The 27,330-nt window shown below is 39.1% G+C and overlaps 1 protein-coding gene and 1 long non-coding RNA gene across 6 annotated transcripts in view; one reads left to right on the plus strand and one right to left on the minus strand.

Moving 5' to 3' along the window:
* LOC127444652 (zinc finger protein 501-like) overlaps positions 1 to 17,911 on the minus strand; it is a 29,620-nt gene extending 11,709 nt beyond the window's left edge. The window contains exons 1-4 of one of the 5 annotated variants that reach the window (XM_051704159.1): positions 5,093 to 5,366; positions 4,442 to 4,850; positions 3,991 to 4,372; positions 142 to 2,624 (exon numbers count right to left, since the gene is read on the minus strand). In XM_051704159.1, the coding sequence (XP_051560119.1) occupies positions 1,615 to 2,624; positions 3,991 to 4,372; positions 4,442 to 4,850; positions 5,093 to 5,106 (1,815 nt within the window). In that variant the 5' untranslated portion in view covers positions 5,107 to 5,366 and the 3' untranslated portion in view covers positions 142 to 1,614. Of the gene's footprint in view, positions 1 to 109; positions 2,625 to 3,990; positions 4,373 to 4,441; positions 4,851 to 5,092; positions 5,367 to 6,618; positions 11,142 to 16,934; positions 17,464 to 17,532 lie in introns of those variants that run through there. The other 4 variants (XM_051704160.1, XM_051704162.1, XM_051704161.1 and 1 more) reach the window with 4 other exon arrangements.
* LOC127444669 (uncharacterized) overlaps positions 1 to 18,120 on the plus strand; it is a 78,644-nt gene extending 60,524 nt beyond the window's left edge. The window contains exons 2-3 of the long non-coding RNA XR_007897869.1: positions 11,057 to 11,158; positions 18,048 to 18,120. This is a non-coding gene — a long non-coding RNA (uncharacterized LOC127444669). The remainder of the gene's footprint in view (positions 1 to 11,056; positions 11,159 to 18,047) is intronic.
* Positions 18,121 to 27,330: the final 9,210 nt, after the last annotated feature.

The raw sequence follows: 27,330 nt of genomic DNA on the forward strand, positions 1-27,330 counted from the left end.
CTATAATTAAATGTCAGGAATTGTGAAAAACTGAGTTTAAATATATTTGACTAAGGTGTATGTAAACTTCTGACTTCAACTGTAGCTGAATGAACTTTGTGACTCATATTAAGTAGTGTAGTCTTTTACCAGGGGTGCCCGAGATTTTTAATGTAACAACTTTTATGAATTTCTTTACAATGTACTATTTCAAAAAAGCTCTAAACAGCAACAAGACTTATTTACATTTTATTCAATGGCTTAGCAAAAATGTGTCTTTGGATACCAGTAACAAATTGCATCCACATATTAAATACAGAAGAATACAAAATGTACTCTTTTGTTGTACAGAAGCAGCTTGATGAGCATTCTTAAAAATAGTGCTGCCACAATTAATCGATAATGATCAATAATACTCGATAATGAAAATAATCAACAATGAATGTCATTATCGATTAGTTGGGTCTTGTGCGCTCTGGACAGAATCCTCTATCTGTGATGTCACTTTACAATAGTAAAAAATAAGTTTGATTGATAAAACTTATTTAAAAAAAACAATGTCTTAAGCACTTCAAAAAAGATCAATGTTGGCCATTTGCGGTGTCAGGTGAACTGACAGAATGCTTCTGCTGTTTAAAGCACTTGAGAGTAATTTATTTTCAAAAAATCAACATAAAAAAAAAAAATACAGAAAATAAAGTGGGGCTTTTTAAACTCCAAATAATCGATTATCAAAATAATTGTTATTGCCAGGGCCTAGGTAGCTCAGCGAGTATTGACACTTACTACCACCCCTGGAGTCGCAAGTTCGAATTCAGGGTGTGCTGAGTGACTCCAGCTAGGTCTCCCAAGCAAACAAATTGGCCCGGTTGCTAGGGAGGGTAGAGTCACATGGGGTAACCTCCTCGTGGCCGCGATTAGTGGTTCTTGCTCTCAATGGGGTACGTGGGAAATTGTGCGTGGATCACGGAGAGTAGCACGAGCCTCCACATGCGGAGTCTCCGTGGTGTCATGCACAACGAGCCATGTGATAAGATGCACAGATTGACGTCTCAGAAGTGGAGGCAACTAGGACTTGTCCTCCGCCGCCCGGATTGAGGTGAGTAACCGCGCCACCACGAGGACCTACTAAAGCAGTGGGAATTGGGCATTCCAAATTGGGAGGAAAGGGGATAAAATAAAATAAAAATAAAATAACAAATAATTGTTATTGCAGCGCTAAAAGAAAAATCTCCATTTGTTCAAAGATCTATTCTAATGATTTTCCGTTTCATCCCCTTGTAAGGTAATTGACATGATCACTTACATTACTACAACTGCATGAAAATAACATTGTGACATTCTTACAATGTTGCCTAGCGAATGGCTGCATAACATCGCAAACCCTTCAATAGGCACTAGTCTGAGCTGTGATGTCGAAGACAGAAAATAAACATTAACTTGCTACTACTATAACAGCCAAACTCTGACCCCTTTATTAAATCATATAATTATTAAAACAGCTACATAACTTCATTCAACACAATTCATTTTAACTCTCAATCCACATGAAAGGTTAATGTGATACTGATCCCTACTGCCAATGAGAGCATAACGTGAATGTACAGCTTTTTAACATTGAGCTGTGAAAAGATGTTATGATGATTCCAGGGCGGTTTGATCGTTAGCATGTTTCTTCTGATGAGTATAAAAACATCCTAAATAAGTGAAACTTTCCCCGCAGATGGAGCAGCTGTAAGGTTTCTCTCCTGTATGCACTCTCTGATGGGTTTTCAGGACATCCGGTCGAGCAAACGTTTTGTCACACTGAGTGCATTTGTAAGGTCTTTCTCCAGTATGTGTTCTCTGGTGCATCAGTAAGTTACCTTGTTGATTAAAACTCTTTCCACAAATGCTGCAGTGATAAGGCTTTTCTCCCGTGTGCACTCTCTGATGAATGCTCAACTTACCTGAAGTATAAAATCTCATTCCACAGTGAGAGCAGAGGTAAGGTTTCTCTCCAGAGTGCATTTTCTCATGGATTATCAGAGGAGACTTCTGACGGAAACGTTTATCACAGTGTGAACATTGATAGTGTTTCTCCTCAGAGTGTATTTTCTGATGTGACTTTAAATCATAGATCCGTACAAAGGTTTTCCCACATTTACTGCACTGGTATGGCCTCTCATTGGTGTGCGAACGGACATGTATCTTCAGATAGTTTCCGTAGGCGAATCTCTTCTCACAGTGAGGACACTTCAACGGTTTCTCTCCTGTGTGTATTCTCTCATGAATAACAAGATTTCCTTTAGTTCTGAAACACTTGTCACACTCACTGCATTGAAAAGGCTTTTCATCACTGTGTGTCGTCAGGTGAACTTTTAGAAGAGAAGGAACAAGGAAAACCTTCCCGCACTGATCACAGTGGAACCCCTTTCCTCTGTGCACTTTTGAATGACGTTTGATCTCTTCTGAGGTAGAAAAGCTGCTTTCACATCTCCTGCATTTGTAGATTTTCTGTTCTGTGTGTTTCCTCTCATGTCTCGCTAAATGTCCCTTTGAGCTGAATGTCTTCTCACAGGTGATGCAGGAAAGACTCTGTGCTGACAGACACTCTTTTGATGTAGAAGTCGTTTCTCCATCTGAACATGAACCACTGTTTGCACCTACATGGAACATGAGAGTAAGTTATAGCCAGATACAGTAATTATCTTAATTAAAATAATGAATGTAGCTGAAAGTAGGGGTGTTGGTGTGTGGTCAGAGACGAAGACACATTGAGCAGCAACAAAACTCTTAAAATCTTTGGATTTAAAAAAAAAATAAAAAAATTTAATGTTGCACTTCATACAATATATCAAATCAAGTTGCATCAGCAAACAAATTATGCTAGAAGAGGTAACCCGTTATTGGATTTTGCAGATGCTGATAACTAAGCTGAAGGAAAACTGAAAGTTTAATTGGCTGATACTGTTTTTTAAAATCGATTTATTGAATGTTAAAAATAATGTAACAATCTTCAAATCTTCAGAGCATGTTTTTATAACCTTACAGTAACAAATTGGGCACCCTCAACTTCAGAAAATAAAAACTCATTGAATCTACATGAATCATTAATGACTGCTTTTCTTCATCAAAACAGCAATTTAGATGAAAGTTGAGCAGTTTTCATCCTTGACTTTGTAAGATTGTTCTGACCGATTACTGAAGTTCAGGAGTGAAACTCTGTGTAGTTTCTGATGCAAACTGTTTTAACTTGTTATCTGTTAGCCAATCGGCTCGCTCACATGTGATGTATTTCACTGCAGTGTACTGCAAGGGTTTTTTTCTCTGAACATGCTATTTGCTCAGGTGGTTTGCTGGGGCTTTTCTTTTAACAGCTTGCACAGTAAGGTCTGCTTTTAGCCATGACACATACAAGTGCGTGTTTAACAAGGTAAGCTGTAGCAAAATCTGGCCTGGCACATATCACTATCTTAGGTCATTAGTAGAGTTGGGGTACTGATTTTGACTTGTCACGGATTCTGTATTAATTTTACCTGGTCTTCACTCGGACTCGAGCCTTTGCGACTTTTTTCAGAGTCCAGCCAAGTCAATGGCATTTGTGATGTAATGAAAAAATCAATAAATAATGAAACAGAAATAAATGAGCACAGCTCTCTCTGTATGCAGCTATAGCACCCCCTGATGTCGCAGACGTAGCCAGAGTTTGTTTCACCGTGTTAAGCAACCATGCACACACATAGACTACAGACACACTCATCAACCAGTACGCTTGAATGTTCCTACGGAGACTACTGTATAACATCGATTACCAAGGTGGCTGGCACAACGAAAAACATACAGATAGGTATGTAGCCAATGTACTAGAAATTACACAAGTCCGTTTCTAAAATGGCAAAATGGGAAAATGTATCAACCAATGCGATAATTAAAAAAATCAGAATATCGGGCTCGATGATATATCGGTCGACCACTACTCACAACATGTAAAGAAGTAAAAAAAAAAAAAAACACTGAAAGACGACATACCTGAAGGATCAAAATCATCATCTTCATCGTGATCATCATGTTGTTCCTCTGCTGTGGTTTCTCCTCTCATCTCCATCAGGTTCCTGCAGTCCAGCAGCTTCACTGAACACATCTTCAATGGTATCTGCTGCATCTGCTGTTCTCCAGCGTTACAGACAGAAGCCAGAGACTCTGTGGAGGTTTGATCACCCTGATTACTGTCACACACACTCTCCTGAGTGTCAGTATAACAGAGTAAAGTGAGGCTGAGCTCTGAGTCCTGTGTGTCTCTGGATCTCTGTTCAGATCTCTGATCTCTGACGCTCCACACTGAATCCTGACATTCTGTGGAGGTCCCATCAGTCACACACACTGAAGATTGACAGGAAACCTTCTCCAGCTCCTGACAAACACAACACAATCACTGTACTGACTCATCTGGACTCTTGATATATTTAACAGCTGTACAAACCTCTCCGTTCAGTGGATCTCCTCTTTCCCTCAGCTTTGCCTCCAGTAACGCCACCTCTTTCTTCAGCTGAGAGATTTCTGTCATCAAATCATCAATATCCAGCATGGACAGATCAGTTCCTACTGATTTACAGCACATCAAATCCACCTGCAAACTCATCTTCAACATCTCAACACAAAAACTCAATAAGACTCCTGAAACAGGATATTTAAAGCTCTTGTCAAAACAAAGAGAAAACGTTTGGTTTGCTGTCATGAAAGAGAGGAAATCATCAAGAATAGAAACAGATAAGTGACATAAATGTATGAAAGACGCAGCAGCTGAACATCTAAACAAACTGTGAGTTCTTCTTTCTTTGTTTAGTGAGTTTACCGGCGGACTAAAGAGCTTCATACCGACTCCTGCTGGACTGGAGACACAACACAATCAACACTAGATTCAGCAGGAGGAAGAAGAGCATTCTAATAAATCATATAGTTCATCATAACTAACATCGTAATATACAATATGTATATGTTTTGAGTAACATTTGCCGTAACTTTCTTCATCAACATATACATACATATATAAAATGTAGTTGGCTAACTTTATTCAGCACACTGCAGATTTGTTGAACAGTCAACGGATAAAACACATGAAAAAGAAACTCACCGGTTGACCAACATGTTGGCTCGTACTCGCTTTGTCCCCAGGATAAATTGACAGAACCGTATTGAGCTTCAATATAAGTTTAGTGGCAAAACCCATCTGTTTTTGGGTAAAATTTTCAAAACAGTTCTCTGGAAAATGACTACTGCAAACTCGAGTTTTCTCTGGAAGTTTTACTGGGACATTACGATTTATCCAAATAAACTGCACCCATTTATCTCGGATTTTCAGATCCTTTGGTAATACATGAAGGCTCACCATTTGTCCTTTCGCAACTTTGCATCTGAAAACAGAACATGTCTCTGCCATCGTCTTGAAAATACCGATATATAGCTTGCAAAATACCGATATGTTGCGACACCCGCTTCTCCTGCTTCTATAGTGTATGCTAATGATATGGAAACCCCACTCCGCAAGTTGACGGGATTGCTACTTAGGTTTGTGATGTATGAAACTCTGGCTGTCTCAGGGTGTTTTCAGACCTGTCGACTGTTTGATTTGTTTTGAAACGGGGACTAAATTGTTACAATTGCTTTCACAAGGCAACATTTCAAAACGGACCAAAACTATGTCAATAAAAGTCACATGAGCAAGCTGTCCCCTTAATGGTCACTATGTTTGTTTGCTGCTCAAGGATTAAGCTCATCCATTTATTTACCCATTAAAATTATATGCCTGTAAAACAAATGTATCAACCATTACAAATTTTAGAGAATTTTCGAGCATTGCCAGTTAGAGGCTGTGCTCCAAATACAAATTAACCGTTTGTAAAGTTAGTCGGTTATTTTTATTCGTCATTAGTTGCTTTTGCATTATTTCTCCATTGAAACATGCCTGTTCTCACAGATCCCTCTCTCGCACGTACACACACACTTGCCATGTCTTCTCCAAAGATCCCTGTTATGTTCATGGTTTTTATAGGGATATTGTTTGGTTCACTGGTCCGTTGGGTTGGTTTTCATTATCACCACAAGCGAACTGCCCCAGAGTTCGTTTGCAATCGGTCCGAGACCACCTCGTTCAGGCAGTCTCGGGCCGATTGTTTTGGTATGGGTCCGAGTGCAATTGCCGTGTTCATATATGCCTAAACGAACCAAACCAAGGGAGAAAACGCATCAGGTTCCGAAACAAACGCTCAAACTAGCCAGGTGTGAAAATGCCCTGAGTCTCACTGTGTGTTTTTTTTGTGTTCTAACGTTCTCATGGACTCGTTCTACATCATCATCCACTGCCAAAGTACAATTCCAATACTCAAGAACGTAAGTACCGAGAATGCAGGAAATTACCCGGATGTGTCCATGAAATCGAGGATGCATCAGATGGTGACCAGGGCTGGTTCCACCAACTATACATACAGCTGAAGTTATAAGTTGACATACACCTTAGCCAAATACATTTAAACATTGAAAAGTTTTTCACAATTCCTTACATTTAATTGTAGAAAACATTTCATGTCTTAGGTCAGTTAGGATCACTACTTTATTTTAAGAATGTGAAATGTTACAATAATAGCAGAGAGAATGATTTATTTCAGCTTTTATTTCTTTCATCACATTCCCAGTGGGTCAGAAGTTTACATACACTTTGTTAGTATTTGGTAGCATTGCCTTCAAATTGTTTAACTTGAGTCAAACGTTTTGGGTAGTCTTCCACAAGCTTCTCACAATAAGTTGCTGGAATTTTGTCCCATTCCTCCAGACAGAACTGGTGTAACCGAGTCAGGTTTGTAGGCCTCCTTGCTCACACACGCTTTTTCAGTTCTGCCCACAAATTTTCTATCGGATTGAAGTCAGGGCTTTGTGATGTTCACTACAATACCTTGACTTTGTTGTTCTTAAGCCATTTTGCCACAAATTTGGAGGTATGCTTGGGGTCATTGTCCATTTGGAACAGAGCTTTAAATTCCTGGCTGATGTCTTGAGATGTTGCTTCAATATATCCACATAATTTTCCTTCCTCATGATGCCATCTATTTTGTGAAGTGCACCAGTCCCTCCTGCAGCAAAGCACCCCCACAACATGATGCTGCCACCCCCATGCTTCACGGTTAGGATGGTGTTCTTCGGCTTGCAAGCCTCACCCTTTTTCCTCCAAACATAACGATGGTCATTATGGCCAAACAGTTACATTTTTGTTTCATCAGACCAGAGGACATTTCTCCAAAAAGTATGATCTTTGTCCCCATGTGCACCTGCAAACTGTAGTCTGGCTTTTTTTATGGCAGTTTTGGAAAATTGGCTTCTTCCTTGCTGAGCAGCCTTTCAGGTTATGTCGATATAGGACTCGTTTTATTGTGGATATAGATACTTGTCTACCTGTTTCCTCCAGCATCTTCACAAGGTCCTTTGCTGTTGTTCTGGGATTGATTTGCACTTTTCTCACCAAACTACGTTCATTTCTAGAAGACAGAATGCCCCAACCCATTCACATTTTACGTGGAGAGAGACAATCCACTCATATTAACATTTGACATTTTGACATATTAGAAAAAATAGATTGTGTGAAAAATAAAATGATAAAGACCACTTTCAAACATTAGTGCAACAACTAAACCCTGAGCTTCCCCAAAACAAAACAACAGAAAAAAGAAAAACATGTGCATTAACCCCGCGCCCGACAGCGCCAACCGGTATCCATCCTCCTAAACTCAAACAATCCATGTACGCCTACGAGAGCCCCCACGACACTTTTGCCTTCGGATTGCTCGAGTCTGGTGCTTCTATACAAATTTTGTGACACAAGAATTACACAACAGAAAATAATCTATTAAACAAACTCTAGTCAATATGAGGCATAAGCACAAAGAATGTGTAGATTCATCCATATAACTGTCCCGAATGTGTGTTCCTCCACAAAACAAGCTCCAACTGCTAGGCGAAACCAGCACAAAAAAAAAAAAAAAAAGGCTGTTCAGTTTCCTCGGGCAGTCAAACGAATATTCAGTGAGCCGGCTTTTACATGAGTGTAACACATGCCCTAATCACTCTAATGATTTGAAAGAAATATTCCACAAAACAAACTCCATCCAATAATAGGCACAAGCACAAAGAACGTGCAGATACATCCACAAACTGTCCCGAAGGAATTTTATTCCACAAAACAAACTCCAGCCTCTAGGCGGAACCAGCACAAAAAGATAAAAAGAAGGCACCCAGTTTCCTCGGATGATCAAGTGAATGTTCAGTGAGTCAAGTCCACTCGGCTGCATCACACAATGACTTACTCATTCCACTGACTTTATGAAGGACAATGCTTGTTGGGGACAAGTAAATATTTTGTGGCCATCCTTAGTATCTATTCTCAATTTGGCCAGGAACATCAGTGCAAAAGCGACCTTCCATTGATGTAAGAGTTTGTTGCATTCCTTGAATCGATTACGTTTCTCTCGTCAAATTCGCCAAGTCTGGGAACAAGAAAATGCAATGGTTCTTTCAAGAACGCCTTTAGACACTGTTTCGCCGATTACGATTCTCAAAATCTTCCAACTTTTCCCAAATGCGTTCCAAGTCCACCTTGGTCACTAGTGGATTAGCAGCTAATTCCTTCTCTGATGACTCCAGATAATCGACATCCCCCATTCTTGTAACCAACTTAGAGAACTTCGTCTCCATGGCAGTGATCGATCGACGTATTACAGCAAGATCCTCCAAGTCAGCAACGACCTTCGCCAGCATCGCCATCATGCTCGACTGCTGACGCTGAATCTCTCCTGCTGCACCATCCAAACTGAGTACCCAGCCTGCGGCCCTGTCAGGAGTGTCAGCTTGAGCACGTAAGTGTCTTTTAATACCTCCAGAGCCCGAGGATTTTAAAATTCTTCGATTTACTGTCCTCCTAGAACAGTTATGGAACAGGGCGTATCGAATATCACCGGTTTATGTCATTAAAAGTGTTAAAACTAGCAAAGTGCGCAGAGCTCGCCATTCACACTTCCGACCCTCACACGGCACCACGCAACTCTCCTATTCTCAGATTTCTTGATGTAGAATTCTTAAATTTGAAAACCTTTAGATTATGTAATTCAATGCTTTAAGCGATGAGAAGCCTAGTTTAGTGTTTTTCAACAAGGGGCCCACTCTAGTGGTCCTTGGCTTGACAGCAGGGGGGGGGTCAGTAAATCATTAAAAAATATATATATATTTGACTGATTATTACTATCCTAAAATATATATTTTTTGATAAACAACCATGCGGTCTGTCGGACGACATGGCGCATTCTAAAATACAAAACATATATTTTCTACGAATATACCAACACCACAGCTAACACATGCCCATGCTACAACGCCAAATGAGGCTGCTTAAAATTCTGCAGCACCCAAGAGCTCAACTCGCATAGTTTTAGATTAATTTCGACCCAAATCACAATCAAATGACAAAGATTATTAACTCTAGCCATCACTGGACAACATATTATTTATATGTATCTTTCATACAGCCTACACAATTTATTTTCAGTTACAAGTAGACTATGTCTTTTTTTACGTCCCTGGACGTATTAGTTTATTTTTAGTTTCTGGCCTCTTTGTTTGTTTAATTACATCCATGGATGTATGGCTTTGGCCTTATTGCAACTGGAAATTATTTCTGCTTTGTGCTGTGTTTTTCTTGTTTTGTTGTCTCTCTCTCTTTCTCTCTCTTTCATGCAGGCTGCTCAACATCCAGGCATCTTCAAGAATGATTGCCAATCACTCCTCTGTCGGGACTCGTTGGTGGGGTGAGGGCAGCAGTATAAAGCGCAGGCAGATCTCTACTGCAAGGATCTTCCATTTCCTCGTTCCAGACAGCTGTTGGTGTGCATGTGTTGCTGCATGTTGTTGTAGTGCTAATAGTTGTAGGTGTAGTTGCAGGTTGCTGAACTGTAAGTAACTTGCTTCTTTTGTGGACTGAGGGTGGACTCCTGTAGCATTTGAGACTTCCACTTTCTTAGATTAATAAAAATATCATTTGATTTTCTAAAGTTGACTGCTGATTTTTGAGTGCTGGGATGGGAGAAGGGACATGCCTACTCAATACCCTTTTTAACTGATTGCTAATTATGAACCACACAATGATGATTCTTGTTCTTTAGCATGTTTCTTCTTGTGAGTCTGAAAACTTCCTAAATAAGTGAATCTCTCCCCACAGATAGAGCAGCTGTAAGGTTTCTCTCCTGTATGCACTCTCTGATGGGTTTTCAGGACATCCGGTCGAGCAAATGTTTTGTCACACTGAGGGCATTTGTAAGGTCTTTCTCCAGTATGAATTCTCTTGTGCTTTGCAAAGGTATTTTGTTTACTGAATCTCATCCCACAAATGCTACAGTGATAAGGCTTTTCTCCCGTGTGCACTCTCAGATGAAACTGGAGATGACCTGGACCAGAAAATCTCTTTCCACAGTGAGAGCAGAGGTAAGGTTTCTCTCCAGTGTGCATTCTCTCATGGATTATCAGCTGAGATTTATGATGGAAACGTTTATCACAGTGTGAGCATTGATGGCGTTTCTCCTCAGAGTGTATTTTCTGATGTGACTTTAGATAATCTAGCTGTGTAAACGTTTTCCCACATTCACTGCACTGATACGGCCTCTCATTGGTGTGCACACGGACATGTTTCGTCAGATGGGGCTTGTGGTTGAATCTCTTCTCACAGTGAGGACACTTGTATGGTTTCTCCCCTGTATGTAGTCTCTTATGAGCAACAAGAACTCCTTTAGTTCTGAAAAACTTGTCACACTCTTTGCAGTGGAACGCTTTTTCATCACTGTGTGTCTTCATGTGAGCATTTCGTATATAACCAGCTGAGAAAACCTTCCCGCACTGCTCACAGTGGAACTGCTTCTTTACTCTGTGCACTTCCGTATGAAGTTTCTTCTCTTCTGAGGTAGAAAAGCTGCTCCCACATGTCTTACATTTGTAGATTTTCTGTTCTGTGTGTTTTCTCTCATGTCTCGCCAAATGTCCCTTTGAGCTGAATTTCTTCTCACAGGTGATGCAGGAAAGACTCTGTGCTGACAGACACTCTTTTGATGTAGAAGTCGTTTCTCCATCTGAACATGAACCACTGTTTCTATCTAAAGGGAACATGAAAGTAAGTAATAGTAAGGTAGTAATTATCATACAGAATATACTGTAAATATCGTGGCTGAAAATTGGCATGTTAAAGTGGAGGAGGGAATATATAAAAAAAGAAACAAGAACAGAACCGGAGAGCTTTTGACAACATACAAATATCCAAAATATCAAACCAAGTCACATCAGCGAACAAATGATTATTAGCTATAGCTCCTCTCAGAACTGACTCATTTTTAGCTAAAGTATGAACTACTGATGCAATTGAAGAAATGCATTAAGAATAAAGTTAACCCCTTACACCCTAAAGGCATTTTAACAGATTTCCGCTTGAGCTTATAACTCTAATAAAAAAGAAAAAAAAAAAGAAAAAGAAAAAAAAAAAGAATGACAATTGCATGGCATCAATTTTTAGAAAACCTTTCAAAATGTAAGAAAATATATTTGGATCCTGCTCAGAGACTCTTATGCTACAACACTGCTGACAAAACACACAAAGCATGAGTGCTAAAAATAAACTTTTTTTTTTAGTTATTATTCAGTTTGATATTATTCCTTTTAGACAAGAAGTATGGATGGTCAAAAAATTTACTTTGGTGTTGTTCTCCAACATGTCAACTATACCAGGAAAAAAAAATTGTTGATAGGACAAAGCAAATCAAAGTTATAGCATATGGAACCATGGTTCCCAAAGAGGACTTTTATTTATCAAAGTGTTCAAAAAACCTCTAAAAACCATAATGAATGAGATTTATTTAAAATTAAAACAGAATAACTGAAAACAATGAAGACAAAAATCTAAAAAATTAATATACAAATGCTAATCAAATTCTATCAACTACATCTCATATAATCCAGTTTATTATCTTATTCCATTACTCCAAAAATGTGCGTTGAGCTTTCTCGTGTGCAGTCTATGTGTGTGCGCTCTGGTTCTGTAAGGCCATGTACACAGCAAACTTTTGGGACTGACAACTGCATTTAAATGTGGGAGTGAATTCCCTAAATTATTGTTCTATGTGTGTACGTAATATAGGACTGACTCCTGCAATTGCTATGATTGACAAGTGTTACCATAGCAGCACTGCAGCGTCTCAAGCATGTACAACATGAATGCTACCAGTTTAACAAATTTTAACATCCCATCGTTGTTTTTGAGCAAAGAGATTATCCACCACAGATGTATTAACATCTGACAATGTTTACTTGAATGAACTTATTTGAATGAAGTCCTGAATGCGAAAATCATGAGCCTCCATCTCGCATGTTCTTAACAAAGTGTGTGCGTGACACAGAAGCAGCTGTAAAGCTGTCCCTATGTTTCGCCTTAAGGTTAGTGTCGAAGTCTGTTCCCCCTATGTTTCCCCTTCAGGTTAGTGTCGAAGTCTGTTCCCCCTTTGTTTCCCCTAAGGTTAGTGTCGAAGTCTATTCCCCCTATGTTTCCCCTTAGGTAAGTGTCGAAGTCTGTTCCCCCTGTTTCCCCTTAAGGTTAGTGTCGAAGTTTGTCCTCCTATGTTTCCAGTTAGGATAGAGTCGAAGTCTGTTCCCCCTATGTTTCCCCTTATGTAAGTGTCGAAGTCTGTTCCCCCTATGTTTCCCCTTAAGGTTAGTGTCGAAGTCTGTCCCCCTTTGTTTCCCCTTAGGTTAGTGTCGAAGTCTATTCCCCCTATGTTTCCCCTTATGTAAGTGTCGAAGTCTGTTCCCCCTGTTTCCCCTTAAGGTTAGTGTCGAAGTTTGTCCTCCTATGTTTCCAGTTAGGATAGAGTCGAAGTCTGTTCCCCCTATGTTTCCCCTTATGTAAGTGTCGAAGTCTGTTCCCCCTATGTTTCCCCTTAAGGTTAGTGTCGAAGTCTGTCCCCCTTTGTTTCCCCTTAGGTAAGTGTCGAAGTCTGTTCCCCCTATGTATCCCCTTAGGTAAGTGTCGAAGTCTGTTCCCCCTATGTTTCCCCTTAAGGTTAGTGTCGAAGTTTGTCCTCCTATTTTTCCAGATAGGTTAGAGTTGAAGTCTGTTCCCCCTATGTTTCCACTTAGGTAAGTGTTGAAGTCTGTTCTCCCTATGTTTCCCCTTAAGGTTAGTGTCGAAGTCTGTTCCCCCTTTGTTTCCCCTTAGGTTAGTGTCGAAGTCTGTTCCCCCTATGTTTCCCCTTAGGTTAAGTGTCGAAGTCTGTTCCCCCTTTGTTTCCCCTTAAGGTTAGTGTCGAAGTCTGTTCCCCCTATGTTTCCCCTTAGGTTAGTGTGGAAGTCTGTTCCCCCTATGTTTCCCCTTAAGTAAGTGTCGAAGTCTGTTCCCCCTTTGTTTCCCCTTAAGTTAGTGTCGAAGTCTGTTCCCCCTATGTTTCCCCTTAGGTTAGTGTCGAAGTCTGTTCCCCCTATGTTTCTCCTTAGGTAAGTGTCGAAGTCTGTTCCCTCATGTTTCCCCTTAAGGTTAGTGTCGAAGTTTGTCCTCCTATGTTTCCCCTTAGGTTAGTGTCGAAGTCTGTTCCCCCTATGTTTCCCCTTAGGTTAGTGTTGAAGTCTGTTCCCCCTATGTTTCCCCTTAAGTAAGTGTCGAAGTCTGTTCCCCCTTTGTTTCCCCTTAAGTAAGTGTCGAAGTCTTTTCCCCCTTTGTTTCCCCTTAGGTTAGTGTTGAAGTCTTTTCCCAGTATGTTTCCCCTTAAGGTTAGTGTCGAAGTCTGTTCCCCCTATTTTTCCCCTGAAGGTTAGTGTCGAAGTCTTTTCCCCCTATGTTTCCCTTTAAGGTTAGTGTCAAAGTCTGTTCCCTCTTCAGGTTAGTGTCAAAGTCTGTTCCCCCTATGTTTCCCCTCAGGTTAGTGTCGAAGTCTGTTACCCCTGTGGTTCCACTTAGGTAAGTGTCGAAGTCTGTTCCCCCTGTTTCCCCTTAGGTAAGTGTCGAAGTATGTTCCCCCTAGGTTTCCCCTTAGGTAAGTGTCAAAGTCTGTTCCCCCTTTGTTTCCCCTTAGGTAAGTGTCAAAGTCTGTTCCCCCTTTGTTTCCCCTTAGGTAAGTGTCAAAGTCTGTTCCCCCTTTGTTTCCCCTTAGGTAAGTGTCAAAGTCTGTTCCCCCTATGTTTCCACTTAGGTAAGTGTCGAAGTCTGTTCCCCCTGTTTCCCCTTAGGTAAGTGTCGAAGTATGTTCCCCCTGGGTTTCCCCTTAAGGTTAGTGTCGAAGTCTGTTCCCCCTTTGTTTCCCCTTAGGTAAGTGTCAAAGTCTGTTCCCCCTATGTTTCCCCTTAGGTAAGTGTCGAAGTCTGTTCCCCCTATGTTTCCCCTTAAGGTTAGTGTCGAAGTCTTTTCCCCCTTTGTTTCCCCTTAGGTAAGTGTCGAAGTCTGTTCCCCCTTTGTTTCCCCTTAAGGTTAGTGTCGAAGTCTGTTCCCCCTATGTTTCCCCTTAGGTAAGTGTCGAAGTCTGTTCCCCCTATGTTTCCCCTTAAGGTTAGTGTCGAAGTCTGTTCCCCCTTTGTTTCCCCTTAGGTAAGTGTCGAAGTCTGTTCCCCCTTTGTTTCCCCTTAGGTAAGTGTCGAAGTCTGTTCCCCCTATGTTTCCCCTTAGGTTAGTGTCTAAGTCTGTTACCCCTATGGTTCCACTTAGGTAAGTGTCGAAGTCTGTTCCCCCTAGGTTTCCCCTTAGGTAAGTGTCGAAGTATGTTCCCCCTAGGTTTCCCCTTAAGGTTAGTGTCGAAGTCTGTTCCCCCTTTGTTTCCCCTTAGGTAAGTGTCGAAGTCTGTTCCCCCTATGTTTCCCCTTAGGTAAGTGTCGAAGTCTGTTCCCCCTGTTTCCCCTTAGGTAAGTGTCAAAGTCTGTTCCACCTTTGTTTCCCCTTAGGTAAGTGTCGAAGTCTGTTCCCCCTAGGTTTCCCCTTAGGTAAGTGTCAAAGTCTGTTCCACCTTTGTTTCCCCTTAAGGTTAGTGTCGAAGTCTGTTCCCCCTATGTTTCCCCTTAAGGTTAGTGTCGAAGTCTGTTCCACCTTTGTTTCCCCTTAGGTAAGTGTCGAAGTCTGTTCCCCCTGTTTCCCCTTAGGTAAGTGTCAAAGTCTGTTCCACCTTTGTTTCCCCTTAGGTAAGTGTCAAAGTCTGTTCCCCCTATGTTTCCCCTCAGGTTAGTGTTGAAATCTGTTCCCCCTATGTTTAATGTTTAATAGGGCTGCAACTAACAATTGTTTTGATAATCTATTAATCTAACGATTATTAGAACGATTATTCGACTATTCGGTCGATTATTGCAATGATTGATCATTTGCGCTTAACCGTTTTTCAGTTTGTGCCTACACTTAAAAGGTTGTATTAAACGTGCTTACAATAAAGATGACGAAATCATCTTTTAAAAATATCTCTAAATGACATTCACTGGATTACAAGGGAAATTTTTTTTTTATAAAGTTTTATTCAGTAAAAAAAATCACTGCAAAAAAATCCTATTGTAATCAAGAGTTTTTGTCTTGTTTTCCATTTAAATTAACAAAAAATCCTCAAAACAAGATACATTTACTTGAGAAGCAACATAATAGATATTTAGATTTGCTTTCAGAGAATGTCTCTTGAATATAAGTGTATTTTTTCACTTGTTCATATTTCTGCCAGTGTAGTAAAGAAAAAAAATATACTCATATATAAAATATATTCTCTAAAAGCAAGTCTAAATATCTTATATGCTGCTTCTCAGGTAAATGTATCTTGTTTAAAGTAGGCTATTTTTAGATATTTTAAAATAGTTAAAATATTGTATTCAACATTCTCCAATAACAATTCTTCTGCAGTATAGCTCCTAATGTAAATGTATGTTGTTTTAAAGGAATTTTAGATATTATTTTTGAAATAAAAGTGTATAATGGGCTCACCTTTCTGTTCACTTCAATCTATCTTTAACTCACAAAAACAAACTCTCTCTTCTTAATAGAGCTGCGTATCGCCAATTTTCTTCACAATAAGATGCACACCGTGACACATACAGTATATTATGATTCAATACGTCACAAGCCATCACGTTATAATCTAGATGCAACAAACGCGCACGAGGGACGAACGTCCCCGTGTCAGAATGTGTATCAGCTGGGTGCGGTTTCAATCTCTCCCCCTTCACGTGACTCATAAAAGCGGTGCTGACCGCACAGAGAAATGCCATTTTTGGAGTTTGTTTATGACCCACTTCCTTATTATTTGAACTTTAACAAAGAATGAATTAAAGATATAACGCCAGGTTGTTTGCTTTTTAGACGCTCAGACATGCAAGTTTTGCTTAAGAGGAATGCCAGATCTGGCTCTGCCTTATTTCACAATGACAGTGCTTCTGTATTTACTTATTTGGTATATTTGCATTATAATTCCCTCATACTTTGCGATCTACATCAGTTGAAGCTGTTTGGAAAGTTTAGAGTGCATCTGGACATGTGTTTTCTTCCTCTCCTCAGACAGGCGTGAACTGCAGTGCTGCTCTCTCGCATCATCATTTGAGTTTCATATGATCTCATGTTACGTTAAATGAGATCAAACGACTATTCAACAACGAAAATTTTTGTCGACAATTTTTTATTGTCGACGTTGTCGATAACGTCAATTAATCGTTTCAGCTCTCATGTTTAACGGTGCTACGGGGAACACTTACCTAAGGTGAAACATAGGGGGAACAGACTTCGACAGAACACCAGATTAATCCGGAAGAATCACATCCCTGATATAAAGGTTAGGAACAATAGAAATACAAAAGAAATAATGGTATCACTTTCCCAACATTTCATGTTTTTGAAAATATGACCTCACTTGAAAATGTTTTAAAAGACAACAACATTAAAGGATGAAACATACCTGATGGAATAAAATCATCATCATCATCATCATCATCGTGACTGTCATGTTGAATAACATCATCATCATCATCATCGTGATCATCATGTTGAATAACATCATCTTCATCGTGATCATCATGTTGAATAACATCATCTTCATCGTGATCATCATGTTGAATAACATCATCTTCATCGTGATCATCATGTTGTTCCTCTGCTGTGGTTTCTCCTCTCATCTCCATCAGGTTCCTGCAGTCCAGCAGCTTCACTGAACACATCTTCAATGGTATCTGCAGCATCTGCTGTTCTCCAGCGTTACAGACAGAAGCCAGAGACTCTGTGGAGGTTTGATCACCCTGATTACTGTCACACACACTCTCCTGAGTGTCAGTATAACAGAGTAAAGTGAGGCTGAGCTCTGAGTCCTGTGTGTCTCTGGATCTCTGTTCAGATCTCTGATCTCTGACGCTCCACACTGAATCCTGACATTCTGTGGAGGTCCCATCAGTCACACACACTGAAGATTGACAGGAAACCTTCTCCAGCTCCTGACAAACACAACACAATCACTGTACTGACTCATCTGGACTCTTGATATATTTAACAGCTGTACAAACCTCTCCGTTCAGTGGATCTCCTCTTTCCCTCAGCTTTGCCTCCAGTAACGCCACCTCTTTCTTCAGCTGAGAGATTTCTGTCATCAAATCATCAATATCCAGCATGGACAGATCAGTTCCTACTGATTTACAGCACATCAAATCCACCTGCAAACTCATCTTCAACATCTCAACACAAAAATAATATTATTATAAAACATGGACTAACATAAAATTCAAAAGGTATTTTAATAACTGCAAACGAGAGTATATGGACGTGTTTGTTTGTGAGCAGGAATATTAATATTCGTTAAACACATATGCATTCAGCCACTGGATTTAATAAACTCATAGGTTAGAAATTAAACACGTCTGATACAAAAAAAGCTTCATTCACTGTCATTAAATCACCAAAAAGTGAGGAAAAAAAGCATCAAGCATTTACAAAGATAAATTACATAAATAAAATAAAAGACATTAAACACGCACCGGTTGTGAGTTCAAAACATATCAAAATACTCTTTCTTCTGTTGTAGGTTGGCAAACCAGCTTATGGTGCATTACCGCCACCTACTGAACTGAAGTATGGGAGATACATTTGAACAGCGGTGAAACACTTTCTTATGATGTGTTACATTCATACCAGCAGACAGAGAAGTAAGTTTGAAGTAAGTTTGGAGCAGAAGAAATAGAAATAAACCTTGTGTAAATTGTCAGCTTTACGCTAAGATAAAATGTTATTTCTAGCCATTTTACATGCACATGTTACCAGACACGATCATATTTTTTTATCAAGAAAATTCACGTTGGATCATTTTTTTTCTAGTAAGACCTTTGATATTAAAAAATTACATTTCAATTAAAAATCTAATTCTTGATCATTTTTTTATTGTTTTCCTGTAAAAATATCTAAAAATCCTTAAAACAAGATCAATTTGATTGATCTTGTTTTAGAAACAACACTGCATAAGATATTTCGGTTTTTCAGAGAATGTATTTTTAGCATGTGTATTTTGTCTTACTGTAATGAAAGTAGCAATGAATGTATATGGTACTGGGAAACGTTCGTTTTAGGATTACATGTACCCCCCCCCCCCCCCCCCCCCCCCCCATGGTTCTCAGACATGACAGCTGCCCTGTCAAAACAGACCATTACACTGAAGAGGGTCCAGTTCCAGTGGCTCCAATAGCTGTAGTCCTGTTCGATATTCAAATGGCAGTCAGGTTCGATGTGTTCATGAATCCAATCGCCCTTTCTTTGACTCCTGCTTGAAAATAGCGAACGCACAAGGTTACAAGTTCCTGTTTAGAATGATTTTTGTACTCATCCACCAGAATGGCAAAATATGTATTGGGAACATGTAGTTCTTGCTTTATTTTCCCAAGAAGCACCAAGACCGCACATCCGAGAAGTTCATTTTGAATGAGTTTTGCATTGCATGGGAGCTCTTTAAGTCTAGTTTACTGAGTGCAGCTGTGTGCGTCTTGCTGCTAGCATGATGGAGGTAGGCTTGAGGAAGGTGTTTCCAATCCTGGAATCCATTTCTCACAAAGGAGTACTCAGTTTGGCTACCAGGAAAGTGTCTGCATGCCTTGCAAAATATTGCATCTCTAGCCCTGCTGTATTTATCCACTTAAATTCATCATACCATCTGCTTGAGAAGCACCATACCTTGCCAGATATCATACTGCCCGGGAATATTTAGAGACGTGGTTGGTTTGCCTTTTCATGAATTTCAGACAGACCAGATGGTAGGTCTAGCATTGCCCCACTCGGTCACTTTCAGAGCAAGATGGGCATCTTACATCTGCTGAGTCAGAATCCTGAGGTGGGATGTGCTGGGTTAATAGGTGGCACTCCAGTAAAGGACCAGCAGCTAATGGGTTGGTGTTGGCTGAAGGCTGCGTGCTGGTTGATGGGTCGGAATCTGAGAGTAACTGATCTGAGGTGGCTGGTGCGTCAGACCCAGAGCTAACTATAAGTGTGCCAACAGCTCCTGAGCTAATGTTAGCATCATCTGTTGTCGTTACCTACAGCGGGCTGATGGAGGTGTTCTCTCCCGTGTCAATGCTGGGTTTTTAAAAGTAATTTTGCTTAAACATCGCTTCTGGCCAAAAGGCAGATTTTCGAACACACTATCGCAAAACAATTTACTGATGATAGAGCACACACTCACGGACGCGAAATGAGACAGCCAAGAGAACTTGCTGATTGGCTTACACAGATTACATTAGTCAATCTCATCACGCATTATCCAAATAAAATTTTAAAACACATTTTCTTTATTTCAAGATGTTGTAATTATGTTTTTAATTATATTATCTATCAATGAAACAATATTTTATTAAATAAAATAACTGCATCATAACTGGGTGGGCTTTTTCATCATAGTTGGTGGGTCAGGTCTGTCCATTGGCTATGCGTCTGGTCCATCCTAAGTTCCAATTTTCAGGCAGTGGCATATGAAGTAACTGTTGTCTTTCAGTTGGAGTTGGCATCAGTTCATCCGCTGAAGTCCATCGTAAAGGACTGAAGTGATGTCTGGCTAGCACCGGCTGTAGTTTGTCGTCATCACTCAGCAACAGGTGGCAGTGGAGTCCGACACCAAGCAGGAACGGAGCTGGATCTGGCCAGCTCTGGTAACCTCGGGATATGAATCCCGGGGTTGAGACAGGGAAACAAATACAATAATATTAGTGTAGATGTCATTCAATATATTGCACATTTATAGATTATGAGAAATGTTTCTGAGAAATATTTCTGGTTCCGGCAAACCTAACTAAAGCAGTCTAATTGTGAGTTTATGGATAAATTAGGTGTATGCCTGACTTAATAGATGAGTCTTTAGACTAGACTTAAACTGTGTGTCTGTGTCCCGAACAGTTAGGGAGACTATTCCATAGTTTAGGAGCCAAATATGAAAAGGATCTACCACCTTTTGTGGATTTTGATATTCTAGGATCTATTAACAGGCCAGAATTTTGTGATCGTAATGAACGTGATAGAATATAGCATGACAGAAAGTCACTTAAGTACAATGGAGCTAGACCATTCAAAGCTTTTTATGTAGTTAACAGAATTTAAAAATTAATGCGAAATTTATCAGGTAGCCAATGTAACAACGAATGGGGCTAATATGATCATATTTCTTGGTTCTAGTCAGCACACTGGCAGCTGTATTTTGAACCAATTGAAGATTATTTATTGATCTTGCTGGACATCCTCCCAGTAATGCATTACAATAATCTAGTCTTGAGGTCATGAATGCATGAATTAGTTTTTTGTCATCAGCAACAGAGAGCATGTGTTGTAACTTAGCAATATTTCTGAGGTGGAAGAATGCTGTTCTACAAACATTGGAAATTTGATTTTCGAAGGACAGACTGGTATCATATATAGCATGTAATTCTTTGCTTAACGACTTAACAGTACATTCATCAAGAGTCAAATTATATTTTAGCGGCTTATTTTTAGAGGTTTTTGGTCCAATAATTAATACCTGTGTTTTGTCGGAAATGAGTAGAAGGAAATTTCTGGCCATCCAATCTTTGATTTAATTGAAACACTCTACTAATTTGGAGAAATGTGAAATTTCGTTGGGTTTAGAAGAAATATAAATTTGAGTTTTGTTGGCATAACAGTGGAAACTTATTCCACGATTCCTGATAATATCTCCCAAGGGAATCATATATAAGGAGAAAATCAGAGGACCTCAAACTGGTCCCTGTGGCACTCCATACTACCTGTTGATGCTCATTGACCCCACCCATGGGTTTGGCTTTACTTTGCTTAAATGAGTTCACATTTTCTATATAGTGTGCTGTTCAAAATTTTTCATAATGTTGACAAAGTATACATCTTCGTAATTTGTCAAAATTATTAACTCTTTTTTTGACTAGACTATATAGTAAATGTGAACTAATTTAAGGGGGGGGGGGGGTGGCATGCACATCAACAGGTTAACTTTTTGTTTGATTTGACAATTTCTCGTTTACACATACAAAGTGGTAGCGGTCTGATAAATAGGACCTAAATCAGGCTAATGCAAGTCACTAATGCAACATAATTCTCTAGCCTATTCAAGAGAATGTCATAATCTATCGTGTCGAATGCAGCACTAAGATCTAAAAGCACTAGAAGAGAAATGCTGCCGCAATCAGATGATAAGAGCAAGTAATTTGTAACTGTGATAAGTGCAGTCTCTGTACTGTGATGAGGCCTAAATCCTGTCTGAAATACTTCATATATAACATTTCTCTGTACAAATGAACATATTTGGGAGGATACTACATTTTCTAGTATTTTCGACATAAATGGGAGATTTTAAATCGGTCTATTAGTAGCCAATTCTCTAGGATCAAGCTGTGACTTTTTAATAAGTGGTTTAATAACTGCCATTTTAAAGTTTCTTGGGGCATGTCCTGAGGATAGCAAGGAGTTAATAATATTAAGAAGAGGTTCTGAGATTACAGGGAATACCTATTTTAAGAGCTTAATTGGTATTGGATCTAACATACATGTTGTTGATTTTGATTTTTTGATATGTTTTGTTAGCTCTTCATGAACTATGACAGCAAAGGATTGAAGTTGCTTGTGAGGAAAATTATGAGACACTTTTCTGAGGTCCTGTGACAATTAATTGCATAATTCCAATTTTATTTCTGATGATTTCTATTTTATCAGTAAAATCATGAAATCATTACTATTGTGCTGCAACGGAATATCTGGTTCTGTTGAGGTTTTATTCCTAACCAATTTAGCCACGTACTTAATAAACACCTAGAGTTGTTGTGGTTATTTTCTATGAGTTTGCTAAAATATGCTGACCTGGCATCTTATAGTGCCTGTCTGTTGCTACAGACACTATCCTTCCATGCACCGCGAAATACCTCTAATTTTGTATTCTTCCACTTGCGCTCCATTTTCCGAGCTGCTCTCTTGAGAGCATGAGTGTGATCACTGTACCACGGTGTGGGGCTTTTTTCTTTAATTTTCTTTAATCGAAGGGGGGTGACACTATCAAGAGTGCTAGAGAAGACTGTATTTATATTTTCTGTTATTACATCAAGTTCTTCTAGGCTTTTTTGGCTTATTGAGTATGTGAGACAATTCTGGAAGATTATTTTTGAAGCTATCTTTAGTGGTCAGAAGAATAGTTCTACCTGAACGATGGTGTGATGTAGATTAAGTGACATTAGCTGAATGCACCAAACAAGAGACGAGGTAATGATCTGAGATGTCATCGCTCTGCGGTAGAATTTCTATAGTATCAACATCAACTCCATATGACAGAATTAAATCTAGCGCATGATTATGGCAATGAGTTGGTTCTGTCACATTTTGTCTGACTCCAAGAGAGTTGAGAATATCGATAAATGCTAATCCCAATGTGTCATTTTCATTATCTATGTGAATGTTTAAGTCACCAAAAATGGCCCGGGTGATCTATATACTGTAACAAGGGCAAAAGATTTTTACTTATATCTGATGGTGTCACATTAAGCATTATTAGTTCAAAAGACTTAAACTTATATCCTGTCCTCTGAGTAACAACAAAAAATTCACTGTAAATTGCAGCAACACTTCCTCCTCGACCCTTCAGACAAGGCTCATGTTTATAACAATAACCATTCAGACATCCAGCCATTCAGTGACACTAATCTACTATAAACCTCATCACCACGACAAGCAGGGAGGGGGCCAGTGCATAGTACAGTGTCTGACATCGTTTTTGCAAGTTCACACACCTCTTTAACATTATCTTTAGTGATCTCCAACTGGCAAAGCTGGACATCATTAGTGCCAACATGAATAACAATTTTAGAAAATCTACATTTAGCATTAGCCAGCACTTGTAAATTTGATCTGATGTTAGATGCTCGAGCCCCGGAAATACATTTAACAATGGTGGCCGGAGTGTCTATTTCCACGTTCCTTACAGTAGAATCACCAATGACCAAGTCTCTTTCAAAATGATTCTCAGTGGGTGCAGCACGGAGTGGGGAGAATCAATTGGAAACCCTTACAGTAACAGGAGAGTGGTGTCGCTTTGCTGAGCGAGTATGCCTCAGAGATGTCACCCAAACACCCTGCTTCAGGGGCTCTACAGCCGGAACCAAAGTGTGTGTGTTGCTCGCTGTACTACCTGCATCCGAAACAGTATCTACTTGCTTCTCTTTCTCACTGTCCTCCACTAGCATTCGGATGCGTGTCTCTAACTCATTAATCTTCTCCATCAGCCTGACTAATTCCTTACATTTATCACATGTAAATCCCTCACTGCTGATGGAAGAAGCAATAGTAAATATGTAGCATGTAATGCAGGAAGAAATAACATGAGTGGATGCCATGACTTACCGCAATTGTTTGTTGTTGTTATGGTTGTTCTTGAGCGGCAAGGGTTTGAGATCGATGTGGTGCGATGGGGTTCCTGATCAGCAGAGGTTTGAGATTGATTCAATAATCTGTGTAAAACAGTGGAGAAAAAGAATCCACGCAGTCGAGACGCGAGATGTAGACAAGCGGAGAAAAAGAAAAAAGAGAGAAAATACATGCGTGCATTAAAATACATGCAGTTGAAACAGTAGAAAAGCAGAAAAAACCGAAGCACACGGAAAAATGGTAAAGGATGAACGTATAAGAAGATTAAGCAATGCTAAGCAGGCTAGCGAGTTACAACCACAGACTTGTGCAGTGTTCCGTCAGCAGCCAGAATAGCAGCATGTATACGCTTAAAATCTCACTGGAGTTACTTAACACAGCGCAAATCTGTCCAATCTATTGAATAGCTCATCAGAGATATGTACTCGTTATGACAACAGTATTTACAGGAAGAAAATAACAGTTTTTCCTGTATTGACGGTATTGAGACATCGTCATGCTATGATCTACTTTGGCACAAAATGCTTAGAGGGTTGAGCAAAAATGTATGACTTCTCTAAAGGACTTTTGGTGCTAATAATGGATATATCGCTCTTGTTGTTTAACACATCTCTGGTGTATGTGATGTTGAAAACTTGTGGTGTTTGTTAGTTGACAATCACAGTGACAACAGAAATGACTGTTACACCCCAAATTACTAAAAGGGTTCACCCAAAAATGAAAATTCGCTCATCATTTAATCACCATCATGCCATCCCAGATGTGTTTGAGTTTCTTTCTTCTGCAGAACAAACATAAAAACTTTTAGAAGAATATTTCAGCTCTGTAGGTCCATACAATGCAAGTGAATGGTGACCAGCACTTTAAAGCCCTCCAAAAAACAAATAAATACATCATAAAAATAATCCATAAGACTCCAGTGGTCAAATCTATGTCTTCAGAAGTTATATAATAGGTGTGGGTGAGAAAAAGATCAATATTTAAGTTAATTTTTACATAAATCTCCACTTGTGGTGCCTGTTTAGTTTCACTTTCACATCTGAAAGTGAAAGTGGAGATTTATAGTAAAAAAGCAAAGGACTTAAATATTGATCTCTGTTGATCTATTTTTTCTAAAAATATCATCATTTGTCTTCAGCAGAAGGAAAGTCTTACACATCTAGGATCAATCAATCAATCAATCAAAGTTTATTTTCATAGCACACTTAAAAAAAACAAATGTTGACCAAAGTGCTGTACAAAACTGACCAACATGTAATAAAAAGTAAAAAAAAATAAGAGTAAAATAAAATAAATTAGCACCATAAAATGATACTGCACAATATGTTACAATGACTCATAAGCAAGGGAGAACAAGTGGGTCTTTAGATTAGACTTAAAAAGATCTAAGGTTGGACAAGACCTAATCAATAACGGCAAAGAATTCCACAAGCAAGGGCCCATGACAGAAAAAGAACGATCACCCATAGTTTTAAGATGAGTCCTTGGTACACACAACAGTAGACTCTGAGATGATCTTAAAGACCTTGAAGTCTGATATTGGTGGAGAAGTTCAGAAATATAAAGTGGTGCCAGCCCATGGAGGCCCTTATATACCAACAATAAAACCTCAAACTGAATCCTCTATGAGACAGGTAACCAGTGCAAAGAAGCCAGGACCGGAGAAACACTTGAAGCTGCATTTTGCAAAGTCTGAAGACGAGATAGTGATGCTTGAGATACACCTAAATACAGTGCTAAGAGATAAAAGCATGGATTACAATCTCCAGATCCTTTAAAGACAGAAAAGGTTTTAATTTTGATATTTGCCGGAGTTGGAAAAAACCACCTCTAACCACAGCCTTTATTTGTTTATCGAATTTTAATTGAGAGTCAAAGATGACACCAATGTATTAAGATTAGAGGCCAAAGGCCCTAAATGTTAGTTAAATTATTAAAAGGATCAGCATTGCCAAAAAATAAAACTTCTGTCTTAGTATCATTGACCTGGAGAAAATTAGCCGTCATCCATCTTTTAATATCTTTAAGACAACACAGCAAAGATTCTATTGCAGAATTATCAGTGGATTTTAAAGGAAGATAGCGCTGAATATCATCTGCATACCAATGATAATCGATTTTGTAGTTCCGAAAAATAGACTGTGATGGTAATATGTATAACGAGAACAAGAGTGGTCCCAAAATCGAGCCTTGAGGTACTCCACAGGTGATCTCAATAGAAAATGTCCTCCCCATAAGATAAGTTGAGAACCACTCAAGGGCAGTGTCTTGAAGGCCCACCCAATTTCTTAACCAGTCTAAAAGAAAATCGTGATCAATGGTGTCAAAGGCTGCGCTGAGATCCTGGAGAATTAGAATGGCACTTTTACCTTAATCAACCGCCAGCAACAGATCATTTGACACTTTGATAAGAGCAGACCCTGTGCTATGTTTGACTTTAAAACCCGACTGATATTTATCTAAAATTCAATTTCTCTGCAAGAATTACACATCTGGGATGGAATGAAGGTGAGTAAATGATGAGAGAGTTTCCATTTTTTGGTGAACTAACCCTTTAATTGACATTCCAACATTCTAACTATACAAATTTTAAAATAATATAGAGAGAGAGAGAGAAAGAGAGAGAGAGAAAGAGAGAGAGAGAGAATCATAAAAATCAAGAGTGCAACCCTGGAGGGTACAGGGATCTACATTTGCGGCCCCTGACCTTTCCGAAGTTGAGTAACCCTTTTATAAAGGAAAGAATAGTTTCTTTCTTTCGTTGATTCAGTGACTCATGTCACATAAGACGCTCATTTGTCTCCACCTTCTGGCATCTCCAGAAATAGTTACTGAATGAATTTTGGTGAAAGTACTGAAAAGACTCGAGCCACTTGGATAAATCAAAATTCCCACTATGCACAAGCAGAAAGTACAAATTAAATTGAGTGCAGTTGTCATTATTGTAACTGACTGAATGTTTCTTTTATTGTCATGTGTGAAACAGAAACAAATGCCCCACAACAAGATGCACTTTAATTTTGAAGCTAATCTACAAAATTGTACAGTTAATTTGCTGTTAATTGGTGCTTTAAGCCTACTCCATAAAAATAATAATAATAATAATAATAATAATATATATATATTCTGGGATAACATTTTTGTGGACCTGTCATTGCCCTTCATGATAATCACATTTGCATATAGTCTAACATTTCCTCCGACAGTTACGTTTTATTCAGAGGCATTTCTTTTTTTTTTTTTTTTTTTTTTAACATCTACTACATCTGACAAGAGAGTTTGTTTTTCTGTGGTAAAACAATTATTAATAAACTTTTATGAAAATATATTAAAGCGTATTCGAAAGAGGCTAAAGCTTATAATATGAGTGCAGTAGCCTACAGTTTTTAATTGACATCATCACTGATTGCATCACTCAAATGCTTAAATGACTCATT

The sequence above is a fragment of the Myxocyprinus asiaticus genome, chromosome 8 (genome assembly GCF_019703515.2).
Source record: "Myxocyprinus asiaticus isolate MX2 ecotype Aquarium Trade chromosome 8, UBuf_Myxa_2, whole genome shotgun sequence".
Classification (NCBI taxonomy): Eukaryota; Metazoa; Chordata; class Actinopteri; order Cypriniformes; family Catostomidae; genus Myxocyprinus; species Myxocyprinus asiaticus.